We start from the raw sequence: 16,438 nt of genomic DNA, 5'->3' as shown, positions 1-16,438 counted from the left end.
TTTGATAGTATTTAAAATTTTAACATTTAGCAACGGAGTAAATTTTTCGTTATATGTATATTTTATTATAAGATTAATCTAACATATTTTATATTTTAATATGTATCATAATAAAATATAAAATATGTCAGATTAAATCTTATAATAAAATATACATATAATTATATATGTATATCTACATATATGTACACTGTAAAAATAAAATGTTAATTTTGACTTATAGACGTATAGTGGACTTCTGAGACATGCAAAAATGTTAAAATTAACACAAAAATATTAATTTTAACATTTTTTAAGTCTTAGAAAATCCACTATACGTCTATAAGTCAAAATTAGCATTTTATTTTTTACAGTGTATTATAATAAAATATATATATAATTTCCATAATTTTAAAATATGTTTACCAATTTGTAAATTTATACATACAAGGTATTTTATGATTTCTGTATTCCTTTGACATTTATTCTATTGTACCGTAATCAATGATTGCATTTCTTACTCTTGTTCCGTTCTATCACCGATCGTTCCATATTCTAAATACGCATGGTTAAGCAAATCGAACATTTTCTATGTGCTAAACCTTTTAACACTTAGAATAGGCTACGTTAAAGAGAAGACTTTAACGTTGCCTGCATCCATTTGTTAAGTATGCGCGTATATAATTCAGTATGAATATCTAAAATGCAGAGAGAAATCGATATCAAGAGCACGCACAATGTTTGTTTGGCAAGATTTAGTAGATTTTTTTATAAAATAAAGGAAATTTCGCATGCGTGTAGTTAGCTGAATGTGGCACGCGTTTAAGTCTATCGCAATACGTGCATATACGCTGCATAAATATCGGGCTCGTATCAGATATATCAGCGAGATGTTAGTTATTGATAACAACGCGAGGGCGCCACGCGACGGCAGATGGAATTTTGTCAGCATAACCGACGGCAAATTTTGCTACGAGTCGTGAAGAATAGAATTAAAAGTTCTGCAAAATAAATAATAAAAAGTTGATATAAAATTTTACTTCAGATGCATTTATAAAATACGTCTTAAAAAAAATGTTTTGTAATTATTCTATTTTATTTGATAATCAACCTTTTCAAGACTCTTTCTGATTTTTTTTAGAAATGGGATATATATATTGTTTAGTTATTTTTAAAGATTGGAGGAATTATTGAATACAAAAAATGAGATCGAAACATAAAAATTCAAAATAATGAATCTAATATAGCGGATCCAAGAAATAAAATTATCAAAATATAATATAAAATTGTTTATTATGGGGATTTTTGAATAACTAAACACGAAAATAATGTCAAAATATAAAAATGCAAAATAATATCCTAAAATGGATTCAAGAAATGAAATATTATTAAATTATAACGCAAAATTTTGGGGGATTTTCCAAAAAAAACCTATTTAAAGATAAATACCATTAGACATTAAACGTTTTATAAAAGTAAAAAAATTGTGACAATTAGTTCTACAACATATTGCTAAATAATATTATAACGTTTTATCAAAATTAAGTATTCACATTTGATAAGAAGATATATATTGGTGAAAGCTATGTAGAAGGATTAAAGTTTTTTTTTGCATCTGTAAATATCCATCAATAGCGTTTCTCTACAAATAGTTATTTTTCATATTGAAATATGAAAGGCTTGAAAATTACGCGTTTATATTATGTACAGTATAAACGTCATCAGAAATTTATCAGTTATATTTTAGTAATTCATGCGAAAGTAATATTGCACATCATATCGAACTTTCCATGGTTAGCCCGAGAACTTTCCGATCTTATTGCGTAAATAATTTTTTATGTTATATTTATTACAATATTTTTCAGCTAAAGTTTAAATAATTTTTTTTAAAACAAGTCTCAGTTGAACAGAATAACTTATTTACCAAAATATGTTTAAAAAATATATATAATATGTATCACTAAACTTGAAAGAGCTGTTAAACTAAGCGTTACTTTTTAAATTAATCTATCCACATTGTCTCAAAAAATAATGTGTGTGTGAAGCTAGCGTCTCATTTGGTGGAAGCTCATTAAATATTGAGAGTTTTAAGTTTATTTTCAATAGTTCTATAGTTCTATATAGAATAAATATAATAAATTTGGCGTCTCATTTTGAATTTTGAGTTTCTCGGCTTTAATGGTCGGAACTATTTATTTATCCTATACAGAACTATAGAACTATTGAAAATAAACTCAGAACTCTCAATATTTAATGAGTTTCCACCAAGTGAGACGCTAGCTTCACACACACAAAAATAATATGGAATTATCTGTTGCAAATTCGCACATACCGTGAAAAATTTCTCACTGAAAAAAGAAGTGTTTAATTTTAAGATATTAAAATGTTTTGTTCTTGTCTCAATTTTTTAAACACTTAAAGATGTTTTAGTTTTAAACTTTTTCCATAAACAAAACACTATGTATTTGGACTTAAAATACATAGTGTTTTCAATTCAAACAGGTACCTATAGTGTTTTGTTTATTGAAAAAATTTTAAACTAAAACATCTTTAAGTGTTTAAAAAATGGAGATAAGAACAAAACATTTCAATATCTTAAAATTAAACACTTCTTTTTTCATTGTTAAAAAGCATATCTATCACCAATTGAGGAAGACATCATATGTTATCTTTAAGGCAATGCGAATCAAAGTATCAAGATTCGTGAAAGATCGAGAAGTCAACAAGAGAGAGACGACGTTTAAAATGCGTTTTCCGGTATAATTTCCATACAGAATCTTCTCTCTCATCCGAAGATCGTGCCGATTATGCGGAGCTGGCCATGCATCACGTTTCGTATCGTTGCGAGAAATAATCGCGACGGCTGCGCGACCGTGTCGCGTTTAATTACGCGAGGTTTCAACGACGAGCCACGTCAAGTGCACCCCGAGCACGCGAGTATCTATCTATGATATTGATAGATAAAAGATAAATTGATTCGCGTATAGCGTTTGTGTACCGCGCGCGATCCCGCGGAACGACGCGCGGCCCGGGGGACGTTGAATAATAATTACTGTTGCCGACTCACGACACGGTACTATTGAGTTATTCCGATGCGAGTTTATCAAAGTGGGTCAAGCGATTCAATAGCAGCCGCGACGGAGGAGAAACGGCCCCATCGTCTTTAACGGCGTGGGTGGTAGACGTGTGTGTGAGGTGCCATAAAAATCGCGCATGTAGGAGAGTCGTTTACGCGCCGGCTACACAACGATCCAGAGGTACGTACGCTTATGGAAAAAGAAAACGTGGAAGAGAAAAGAAGACAAAAAGGAAAGATCGATCCTTTCGCGCGTTAAGATTGGCGGAAACGACGAGAGACGCACGGACGACTCATTTCTTTTAATCATACGTGCGGATTAAGAGACGGTTGTTTTACCTCCCTAATTATTACCTACGCCAAACAGAAAGAAGGCGGAATATAGTATAGCCGACCTAACCATTTCGTTCTCTTCGTTTCTTTTTTTTTTCCTACGACTTGATTGAATACGAGGCGTTTTCTGGTATAAAATACTTTAGCGTCGAGTACTGCGGCTCTTAAAGCAAGCTCCGTTTTATAAATAATTGAACATTAAGTAAAATAAATGTGAAATCCGATTAAGGGTCTCTTTCACTAACCTCGGTTAAATTAACCGACGGTTACATGGGGCTCATTTAGGCCCAGTTTCCCAACTCATGGTTAACTTTTAACCGAGGTTTAAAATAAATTAAATCTCGGTTAAAACTTAACCAAGGTTAAAAAAGACCCTTGAGAAATTTGTGTTTTCTATTTTACCGATTTTTAAATTCACTTCTGTTAAAGCCGTTATCACATTACAGGGCTGCGTTCATAAAGTATACTCCGAGTAGAATTAGAGTAGAGTTGGGTTAATAAGAGTTAACTTTAAAGTTTGTGTGACTTTGTGAACGACCGGAGTATTAGTTGAGTTGATGATAGTAATAGCAGTTAATGGCCGCTGTTTAAAGGCCATCACACGTACAAAAATTTTAATCGTAATCGTAAGGTTGCAAGTAAATCGACCAATCACAATCAAAATTACGATCTCGCGTTTAAAAACGCTCGACTGTGATTGGCCGATTTGCTTACGGCCTTACAATTACGACTAAAATTTTTGTACGTGTGATGGCCTTAAGAGCTGGTTGTTCCACCTTTCGATAAATTTTATCCGTTAGATAAGTATAGCAAGATTATCCAATCACGTGCGCGGATTACCAGATTTACCTAACAGGTAAAATTTACCGAAAGGTGAAACAATCGATCCTAAATATTTTGTTAGTAATTATAACTTAAAACTTAATAAAATACCTTATAAACCTAATTTCAGAAAAGTACCTTATATAGTATGGTAGAAAATATGAAAAAAGTAATTTGTTTTACTATATTTTACTATATTTTACTATATTTTTATAGTTTAAGGTTTTGAAATAATAATTAATTAAAATTTTTTTCACTAAAAAATAGAAAATAAATTACCTATAACATTTTGTACTAATGTAAGGCCATTTTCATTTGTAATTCTTTCTCCTGTTTCGTCTGTTACTATTAAATAATTTTCCGTTTTACATGCGTAAAAGTATATCCCAGATCCGCGGGACAACTATGGGTCTATCAAGTATCTAGGCTCAGTCTAAGTCGGCAACACTTTCAAAAATTTAGGTTAAAATAAGCAGATACTCATTACTGCGCATGTCGAGTTATTTTTACCCACCTCTTTGACATGAGTTAAGAAAGTTAACTCGAGAGTTAATTCTATCAAATTTATGAACGGCTTACTCTGAACGTACTTCCAGTCATATTCGAGTTTCTGAACGCTATAAAGCTAACTCTAGTTAACTCTGAGTTAAAGAGTAAACTTTATAAACGCAGCCCAGGTTGCCGATTACGGTTGTCGGTTCTATTTTCACCAATCACGTTGCAGCTAACCCACACTCGCTGCATCATGATTGGCTAAAATAGAACCGACTACCAGCAACCGTAACCGGCAACGTGTAGTGTGATAACGGCTTTAACAGAAGTGAATTTAAAAATCGGTAAAATAGAAAACACATTACGGCCTTATTTCCTCTTCTTTTCCATTTTCTCAATTTCGCTGCATGATACGCTTTATATTATAATACAATTTATTCCATAAATCTGCAATTTATCAAAAACGGTAGGAATCTTTAGAGATAACTTGTAACAATTCTGCTCTTTAAGCAAGCTTTTGTATCAAGAAGAATCATAATTCCCGAAAAGTAACCTGAAGCTTAGACTATGAAACGTTGCATCATATTCATAATTAATCTGTCTCTCAGTAATACCTGCAAAAGGTATAAGGGTAATAGTTAAATTGAAATTCGGTCCCTCTTGGCGTGTCCTGCTGAGAATTGGGACAGCATCAATTGCAAAAGCAGTAACAATAGCCAACATGGAACAAACAAGATTGTACAAATATTTTTTTCCTCGTTATGTCTGTGACGAACTATGAGAAGACTGTAAAACAACCTATTTATAGTGTCATTCGACAATAGCGTTACGTTAAAGGCGAGCAGTCATGTCACCGATGAAAAGTTAACCGGAACTAATATAGAGAAATCATGAAGAAGCAAAAGGATTAACGGGACAAGGAAAAAAAATAAAAGAATAAAGAGAGACGCGTGCCCATTGTTATGCTAACTACTTCCAAAAACACATCGAGCAAAAAAAAAAGGGAAAGCGTTTTGCTCATGTGTTCTATGAATTATCATTTCATTCGTGAGTTAAGCGTGATATATGCCTTATCCAGAACGCTCGTCGAAGACACCTTCCATCATGCATCATATTGTTGCATCGAATGCGCATCAGTGTTTCTTTCCACACGTCTACTCTCTAAATCTGAATCAGTGGATAGTCACTAATTACCCAGTGGCATACTTGGCACTGATAATCAGTGAAGTTCAACTAAAAAAAAAAATATTTGAGCATTATATGACTAAAATACTGATATTTAGATGTTAATTTCAATCTTCCAATACCATATTCATTGAATTTAACCACTAAAACAAGGTTAGTTAGATCACATAATAAAGATTAGCTAGATTAGGAATCTCACATTTAATTCACTAATTACCATTGACATAATTGGCACTGATATCAGTGATTATCCACTGATTCAGATTTAGAGAGTAACACGCGACGGCGAGAACGTCCGCGAGAATTCTAAACATGGATGTCTTCTACAGAACTCGAGAAGCGCGTAGCTAACCTTCGAAAATCGACACGTGTCAGACACGTGTGACCCCTATTTCCACATGCTGCCACAAAATGCCGAAGACAAAACTAACAATGAGTATTTTCTCGCGCGAATGTTCGAATGAAATTTTAAATCTTATATTGTTACAGCAGAACTTTCACACCAATGAATTACGATGCCCGCCACGTGTTCGTGATAAATGTTCTTTGAATCTTCGTATTAAAGCAGATTCATTCGAATTAGATACAGAATCTGATAAAAGTTGAAAAATACGTGGAATGCGAAGAAAACGCGCAATATTAAAAGTGATATACAACTCTTTCCAATTCTACAAATTTTAAGTGATACGTTTATCTAGCGATTCGCTGTACAATGAAAGACAACACAATTGTTATCGCAAAACGATATCTACATTGTAGGAAATTTTTGTTGTAAACTTCCAAAAGTATTGGAAGTTTTTATCCAACAAAAATATGCTGTAAATTTAAACAGTTGTATTATGAAATTAAGATTTTGTGTTAAAGTATATGCAAATCTCTGATATGCAAGCGCGCCAGTTATGTAAATTCACAACAAATTTCTATTGTAAATTTACAAATATTGTAAAATCACAACAAAACGTTATATGGTTTGTAAATTTACTACACATTTTTATTGTAAGGGTAGGTAAATGTCCCAGTAGCCGGACGTTTAAGCGTTAGATTCTCATAAATAATACAATTTATAATATCAAAAAGGTTTTTAACATAATTTTGTATTCATTTGAAAACTCAAGACTCCCTTAAGCAAGGAAAAATTATTTGAACTCACTTATAACAATTACACAGACCTGCATGGTTTTGTTGATTGGGATTTGACTATGTTTTCTTGCGTAACTTTTCGCGCTGAATCCGAATTCGGATGCAGAATTGCTCTATCACGTCAGATTCACGTCATTTTATGCCAAAAATGTTTTTTTGTGTGACTACGCAGAGATTATCTCGGTGAAAAAAAAACGTACGGCGTTAAAAAAAATATATTTTGAAGATAAAAGTTGGCATTTTAAGATGGTATAAACAAAAGTAGAAAAAAAATTTAGTTCGTTAGCAAAAAAATCACAAATATGTCAAAAAACGTCAATTTTGACACCTTTAATCTCACTTTTCTCAAAAACCTGACATGATAGAGCAATTCTGCAGCCGGATTCGGATTCAGCGCGAAAAGTTACATAAGGAAACATAGTTAAATCCCAATCAACTTTCAACACCTCCAATTTTGCAGGCCTGTGTTATTAATTAAAATATTTAAATAAATAATAGAATACGTCAATGTACCAGGCCGGACAAGCCGGTCGGATATTGGCTATGTTACTTTTTATTGGCTTTTACACCATGTATTTAGGCCGCGGCCTATACAATAGATGTCCTTGTTTATCCTGTATATTAAACAAAGACACCTATCGTATAGGTCGCGGACTAAGCGCACGGTGTAAACGTAGCCATTGTCTCAGTGTCCGACCACAATTGGAAAATTAATATGCTGACGGAAAATAATAATATAAATAGATGTTTAATGACAAAAGACAATTGATTCAAATTGATCTTTAAGCTAAAAAAAGCATTTGAAATTAATATTAATTTAAATAAATAAAATTTTGTGTAACTATCCGGACATAGGTACTGTCTGATCTCAGTGACTAAACATGTACCTATGTGTTTACATAACACTTTATTTATTTAAGTTAATATTAGTTTCAAATACGCTTTTTAAAACGTAATATTATTATTTAATTGTAATCTTTTAATGTATAATAATTAAATTATAATACTGTAATAAAAAAAAGCATTTGAAATTAATAATAATAAATTTTATGTAAGTGTCCGGACACTGGGACGTTTACCTTATTATAAATTCCCAAACATTTCTAACAGTGTACAATGAGATTTTAAGGCGCAAAACTTAAGCTTTAAGTCATAAGAAATATCAATCACAGACGAATGTGAGGAGAATAATGAGGACTATAATTCGTCAATTTCTTACGGCTTAGGGCTTAAGCTTAAATTTTACGTCTTAAAATCTCATTGTATAGCCGCTCGACAGTGATGTAAAAATGTTTGAGACAATTGAGCAACTCACGTTGTTACACGACCGTAACCAAATCTTCATCCCTGCTCTTACGCAATTACAAAGTGAAAGCGCGACCGTCGTCACTTTGCGTGTGCACAACATCCGACTTTCAGTCGTTTCAATTTACCCTCATCGGAGAGACGTGAAGTTCTCCTTATTCTTCTCCCTCCTCCGTTGTCCATCCGTGTCAAAGATAAGGGATGGTTTTCCTGTCCCCATGACTGAGCGCACATAATCGTGATTTATCGTACGTGAAGCGTGTCGTTTGCATCGAGGAAAATGCGCAACAAGTGTACCTCTGACGCAGCAGGTAGACGATGTACCCTTATTTACAATGTATCTGTGTGCATCCGTCCCTCTGTCTCTCTCATTATATTTTTGTACCATCGTACCGGAAATTTCATCGATTTTCGACTTGCCACGCGCCAAATTTCATAACGAAAGCACGACGGGATTTCGTTTCTTTTTTTTGTCATAACACGAGAAACTGGTATGTCCAATACATCATCGAACAAAAAAACCGTAAATAATCACATCGAAACGGACAAATATGAAGCAATTCTCATGATGACAGTAAAAGAGACTGAATAGTCCGAGATCGGAAATGCGGCAGTTACATACAAAATACACAAAAAATAAAAAAAAGAAACTGAACAAAAACTTGAAAGTTAGCCGCCTCTCGCCTGACAGGCATTGTATTAAATTATGAGTTTTCTGCGAAATTATTAAGGAACGATCAGTTATGATTGGCATACACTTCTATTGAATCAGTTTCATTTTTCAAAAACTTATTGTGTTCGCCAAAAGAAGGCAAATGCAACATATTATATTTTTACTGGAATTAAATTTTTAAATAATTAAATTTGCAAATTTTATTAATATTTCCATATTGAGCTCTATATAAGCGGATATTGTAAGCTCAGAGCAGACATTGCATTGTTTTTCGTTAAAAATTTTTGTGGTTATTATTTAAAAATGATTTTAAGTTCTTATACACTGAGAAAAATGGTCTGGTTGGATTAAATAGTAATTCTGGTGGAAAATGGACGAATCAGAATTTTCTGGTTAAATCTATTAGAATTCTAGTTGAGATAATTAGAATTCTGATTGATATTCTGATGATAATTATTCTGGTAAAAATGAGAATTCTAGTAGATTTTACCAGAAATATTGTATCAACCAGAATTCCTGTTATCTCAACTAGAATTCTAATAAATTTAATCAGAAAATTCTGATTCGTCCATTTTCAACCAGAAATTTTTTTCAGTGTAGAGATATCTGCGAAGCGAGATTGAAGAGATGAGATACTCACACACAAAAAACATTCACGAAAGAGAAACTTTTGAATCTGATATCTCAATATAATCAAAATTTTCTACGAATTCAAGCATGAGAAGTTCAAATAGACCTGAAGAATCAGATTCTGTATAAAAATATAATACATGGAGAGATCCCACTTTATCCTACATTTTATCATTTAGATATTATTCAGTGATGATAGTTTTTTTCATTTAAATAACTTTTCTCATTTTAAACTGTCTTTTTCAAGTGTTTTATATTAAATGTAGATTAAATAAGTTGTTGCTTGTAATCTTATAGATTTTATTATAATTTAAAATTAAGTTTAGGAAAAGAAGTAAAGTAGAATTATCATCTTTTTCTCTAATAATTTGCTCAATTATATAATTTGTTCAATTGATATACACGTATTAACCAATTTTATCTGTCCAAAATAACCTGCATTTTTCCAGTAGTTTCGAAAAATATAATTACCGATATAAAAATTATACAGCGAATTTGGTTGGAGGCACTAATGCATAGTACATAATAAAAATTTTTACATACTTGTGAAAGTTTTAACATCGAGTTTTTACTATTAAGAAGTAGAATCGGATTGCATTTTATTTATCTTTTAGAAATTGAAATTTATTTACCAGAATTTACAAACAAAAAATAGCTTTCAAAATTCACTGTTTTCAAAATTCACTGAGAGAATTAAATTTTCGATTTCTGCACTCTCCATAAGTTATATTTAAATTCATGTATAAATATACATCAAGATACTCTAATTATAAATAGACAAAAGTATAAGTCCAGATATACGTGAAAATACAATCAATTTCCATATTAATAAACCGGTATGCATATTAACTACCAAGCGCTCCGTATTAAAGCCTTATATCTTATTAAATGTTAGTTCTAATCGTTTTCTATTTGATCATTATCGACGTTATACGATCTATTCGAAAATAATCTTTATTCAGTGAACGATAATGACGGATTTACGTTCGTGTTAAATTGACGGTATCAAAATTAAGCCGTCCTTAGTATACGCGTGGCAATTGTAAAATTGCGACCGGAATATCTCCGATGGTGGAATCTCACGCGCGTTATTATCAAATTGGCAGGAGCGAAGCAGTGCGCGATATTTCCTGCTGTTTTTCTTCCTACGTTATCTATCGCGATATTCGTCTCGCGACACTCGTGCTGTTAGTTAAGTGACGGTCGATTGTGTTTCACACTCCACCCGAAAAAGGATATGCAGTTCGATAAGAAAATCGCAAGAATACATTCAGGTATAATATTTATAAAATAAGATCGTTTTTTCTTTTCGTATAGACAATTATCAAGTTTAGATATTTTTAGGAGCTACACGTAGAATAAAAGGAATAGGGAACAGAGAACAGAGAATAAAAATTTCAGTCTAACAGAAACCATGTACTGTGGAATACAGAGTTTCTGATGGATTGAAATTTTTATTCTTTGTTCCCTGTTCCCCATTCCTTTTACTCTGCACAGCTGCTTAACTATAAGCATTATAAGGTGATACATCGGATATAGCATACAATTAAGCGTCAAGTTAAGAATACGAGAATGCAAGTACAAGACTTTTTACGAATGCATAAAAATAGGGAATATATGTAATTTATATTATTAGAAAAATGTATATATCTATGTGATTATATGTGTGGTTTATACACTGAGAAAAAGAAGTTGCTGTTTCAAAAAAATATTAGTTGATTTAACTAAATGTAGCGGTCACGGGCTATCAAGCAAATATTTGTTAATTCAATCAGATATTTGTTAATTCAAATTATGTTTTAAATTACAAGATTTTGTTAATCTAAATATATAAATATTTGAACTAAATAATTATTACGAACTCAACGTATTTAGTCAAGTTAATAACTTTTTCTTCTCAGTGTATGCGTAATCTTCTTCATAGATTTTGATTAAGCGGATAAAGACATATTTACGGACTTAAGAACTTTGTGAAACTATCTTAAAATGCAGACACACGCGCAAGCTTCGCAACTCGATATTTGTCGTTTGCCATCGTATGTTTATCATCGTTACCGGAAACGAGCGGCGATCTCGCGTGCCAACAATTCCGGGTATGGTTCGGCGATCATAGCGGCAGCTGTCACGTCATTATCAGCCACGTGAGAAACATACAATTGACGCTCCGGTTATAAATTACTTCGGTAATGCAGTCGTAACAGAAAGTTAAGCGTTCATGATCTTTGTTATGCGTTGCAGATAATAATAAGTAACATGAGTACCAAAATGTCTACTTCATGAATTACGACAAATGTATAAAGGCATTTTGACAAATTTTGCGCTGGCTGTAAAATAATTAGAAACATTCTAATCATTAATTCATTAAGTTCTTCAGATCACTACGTGATACTAAATTTAATAGCTATTCTCGCGGATATTTGTTAACATTGTTTATTATCCACTAATAAAAAAAAACGTTATTTTATATTCTTCGCCTAAGAAAATAATTTTTTGAAAAATGACAGAAGTATGTAATATGTTTAATATACATATGTATTTTGAAAATGAATGAGTGAGAATTTTATGTTTAATCTTTGGCTGAATTTAACATTAAAATTACATCGACATTACACGAATTTATCCACAACAATGAATACCGTTAATAAATTGGATTATTTTCACGATTCGAAAACAACCATTAGCATTCGCCAGTAGTCGCAAAAAACGGAAGCAAACTGCGCGAAAAGTGGAGCAAGCTGCACGTCCGACGCCTCCGTGACATTAATTATCCACTTTAATTCGTATGTCGAAATCACATGCAAATTTTATGCGAGCAGATTCAACTACGGGTTCTCATCCGGCACGTCTTCGTGGAGTTAGTTGATTTTCATCAGCATTTAAAGATGCATATAACAGATACTTCTCAGCATTACCAAAAATATACAAATTTCATAGATTGTTCTATCATTACATCTAAATGTCTGTGCAAAATTTAAACACAATTTTTTTTTCTTGGTTTAAAAGTTATTTAATTTTTTATTTTTTGTTTGCCTTAATTCTTATACGTAAAATTGCGTTGTGTAAAACTTAATTGCAAATTTGATGAGGAAGCATTATAAATTAAATTAAATTTTTTGTACATATATACTAATAAGTTTATCTAGAATAGAATATGATAGGAAATGAGTTACTATCTTATCCTATAGAATAGAAAATGCATTATGGATAGAAGCGACGATATGTGCATAGATAGGATTAGAATAGATTAGGAGTGTAATTCTATTTTTGTATATTTTTATATTTTTTTATCTTTTTGTAATGCAAAAATGTGGAATGCCGTTTGTGGCTGCATTTGTAACTCTAAGGGGAAGCAGTAGAATAAACCATACCATACCCTATAATACTAATAAGTTTATCTAGTTACTCGTTTAAAAGTTATTTATCTAAAATTGCAGCAAAATATGCTCATTGCGCTGAATATGCCATTATAAGCCAAATTATTTTGTTTGTTTCGCAGTTGGTTTCAAGACGTATTCACAAACCAATTTTTTTGTTGATTTGACTTATGTTGACTTCTTTGGATAATTCTTTTAACTAGTATTGTACAGATAAAACATTCTTAAATGCAGCAGTACTTATGTTACAATGGCGTACGTCGCTATTACCTCCGATTAGATACGAATCCGATATTTCTCATTTACGCATTTGTTTATACAAGGTGTACCTCGTGTTGCACGATTACACATAGTAAAAGTATTAGTGACAGAAGAGATTAACACGAAAAAAATATCTTGCTTTCATCATATAAAATATTTTCCTTTCATCGAATTAAAAATACGTGTAATAAGCTCTTTTAAAAAGCATACAGTGCAATAGTAAAGTAAGAGTAGCTAAGAACACGCAACTTATCAATTAGATTTCGCTGAGGTAGAGCAGAGGTTCGGAGTGACTAGACGAATGGACGGATGAACTGGGACAAGTGGAAGAGGGGCAAATATTAAAACAAAAACTTGGTTTAATAAATTTATTGATAATTTTTATGGATTCGACAAAAACATCAAATTTTGGATATTTATTATGTCCTTTTAATAATTATTTATTTGTAAGAAGAGAGATCGCAATAACCATCTTCATTTCTCTCCACGCTCGTCGCTTTATTTAGCACCTGTATTTTGAATTAATCGAAACCCGGCTTGCCACTTGCCCCAATCTACTCCGCTTAAATGATTTAGTGGAGTCGTCGTATCCGGGCAGAAGCGTGCGGATACTTTTGCAAACGAGCTTCGCGAAGCATCACCGACTCGTCTCGAATAAATGCAGAAAGTGAAGAAAGAAGCGATGCACAGATGAGGAGAGCAATGAGAAAGAAAAAGGGGAAGTAGAACGAAAAGAAGACAGAAAGAGAACAGAGGATCACCTTATACGGAAACTTATGACAAAAATTCGGTCACTCGCACTACACTGGATCAGTACATTAAAGGCTGCTTTATATGAAATATCTAATGCCCGTATTCATAATCAGACCTTGTACTTAAGGCTTCCTTAAATTTATCTTTAGATGCTCAGTAGCCAATAAAATAATTCATAGAGCATCTAAAGATAAATTTAAATATAAGGCCTAACTATAAATACGGGCATAAATGAGCGATATAATCAACTTTGACAATGAAATAATAATACATGTGTGCTCTATTAAATGATAACAAAGTCATTTTTGAGCATTTAATCGTTAAAAATATTCATACGTTTTTGCGTTTAACTTTGCCAATTTCATGAATAGCAACTTTTAGTATGCACTAATCTAGTGTAATGTAAGATTAACAAGAGATAATGTTTTTTTTTTTTTAAAGAACAAAACAGTTTTTTTTTTTTTTTTCAAACATGTTTTTAATGCTTCTCACACATACACGCTTTAAACAATATTACAAAAAACATGTTAAAAACATCGATTAAGCATGTTTTAAACAACTTAAAACATGTTTGAAACATGCTTTTTACCAACCCTGATGTAATGCTAGTTACCGAATTCGCTGTAAGTCACAGTATCGCTCGAGAAAAATTCATCTCGCAATTTCTCGTGTCGTGGAAGAAAAGGAAAGAAAGAGAAACGGAAAAGGAGTAGTGACGGGGAGGGGGAGGGGGTAGAGAAGAAAAAGGAGAAATGGGGGGGGGAGGGGGGGGGGGGGGGGGGGCAGCGTCGACGTAAATAAAGGCGGCCGAATCTCGTTTCGACGAACCGCTATTTTGCTCGCGAAGGGTCGGGGGGTGGATGCTGCAACTAGCGGCATTCATAAAGAAGCTACTTGAAGGCTGTCTGTTCTAAATTCGAGACGATGACGGACGGACGGAGAGACAACTTCGCGCGCGATTCGACTACGGAATCTCGCTCCGAAACGTCTGTTGCGCCACTACAACATCGCTACGCAAAAGTCGGCACTAAATCAGGAACGCGGAGCCGTTGTCTCTACGCGGACTCTCCGCGAGCGTGCTCCACGTGATTGCGATCAAACGCACTTAGGCGGGAATCGAATCGCACGCGAGCAAGTGCACGTTATATATAGGCGAATTGTATTACAAATTTACTTTTCTTAAATTCCAATTTGTCAGCACAACCAGATTCTCCACACGGTCTTCCAACCGTCATGTGAGACTAATTATTCTGAGAACAGTTTGCCAAAAAGCGGTTTACTTTGAGAAGATGAAGTCTTACTTGTTATAATTAAATTTGTCGCTTTTTCTAAAGAGGGCTCGAACAAGTAGCCGAAACATGTCAAGAGTTTGAATTTACGGGATTAGGTTTGAGTAACAACTCTGTTATTGATAGAATATAAATTGATTTACGCAACGAGTTCTGTGATTGGCCTCTTCAATATCTCCTGTCACTTTATATAATTTTAAATTTACTCTTTTTTATTATATCAAGCGTCTCGTTTCTTGTTTTGCTTTTAGTTCTCGAGGAAAAGGAAAACTAACTCAGCCTTCATTCTCCGTAGCCAATGTCGATGAAAACAAAGAGAGTCCCGCGAATTCGGAAGTGGTTCGAGAATCCACGCGGCATCAATGCGCGCGCGCGCGATGCAACAGACGACAGAGGATTCGAGACACGAGAAAGAGGACGAGGAGGAGGAGGAGAAGAAAGAAGAGAAGAAGAGAGACAGGAGAGACGGAAAGAAAATGAGAGAGAAACGAGAACATGAGAGCGAGAAAGAAGATGTGAAAGCGAAGCCAGGAAAGAGAAAGGAGAAGGGAGAGAGGGGGAGGGGAGAGGGGTTGGCAAGCGGCACATTAGCGACAACAAAGACTTTGAAGAGCGAGAGTCATTGAGGTTACCTGCGACATCATTGACGGCTACATCGGCGATCAGGTTGACTCTCTGTCGCGACTGTTGTTGTTGATGTACTTGATGCAGGTTGCCTTGTTGTTGAGATCCCAAGGGCAGACTACCGGCGCTCGTAGCGGTACTCTCTGTCAGGATCACCGATGGCACCGCGGCGGCAACGGCAGTGGCGGCGGTGGCGGCGACGGTAGCGGAGGAGGACGAAGACGACGTGGATGATTCCGCGAGGGAACCCGCCGTCGTCACGATGCCGGCATTGTTGTCGAAGACTGTCGCGGGGGTCTCACCCTCGCCGTCCCCTGTCCTCGCAGCCATTCCGGGCCTCGCGTGTCCCGGCGGATAGACGGACAGATAGACAAACGGACAGACAGGATTCCCTCCACTTCTCTTGCACGTTGTTCCCGTGAGCGCACGCACTTCTCCTCGAAAGAACACCTACACTCTTTTACGTACTCCCTTTTGCTCTCTCTCTCTCTCTCTCTCTCTC

General features: G+C 34.1%; 1 protein-coding gene across 1 annotated transcript in view; it reads right to left on the bottom strand.

The window, feature by feature from the left end:
* Positions 1–5,262: 5,262 nt before the first annotated feature.
* Positions 5,263–16,438, bottom strand: part of LOC108728729 (uncharacterized) — a 13,004-nt gene continuing 1,828 nt past the window's right edge. Inside the window, exons 2-3 of the mRNA XM_018457464.1 lie at positions 15,808–16,386; positions 5,263–5,316 (exon numbers count right to left, since the gene is read on the bottom strand). Coding sequence (XP_018312966.1) covers positions 5,263–5,316; positions 15,808–16,386 — 633 coding nt within the window. The remainder of the gene's footprint in view (positions 5,317–15,807; positions 16,387–16,438) is intronic.

The sequence above is a fragment of the Mycetomoellerius zeteki genome, unplaced genomic scaffold (genome assembly GCF_001594055.1).
Source record: "Mycetomoellerius zeteki isolate Tzet28-1 unplaced genomic scaffold, Tzet1.0 scaffold64, whole genome shotgun sequence".
Taxonomy (NCBI): Eukaryota; Metazoa; Arthropoda; class Insecta; order Hymenoptera; family Formicidae; genus Mycetomoellerius; species Mycetomoellerius zeteki.
This window is presented reverse-complemented; position numbering and strand designations above follow the sequence as displayed.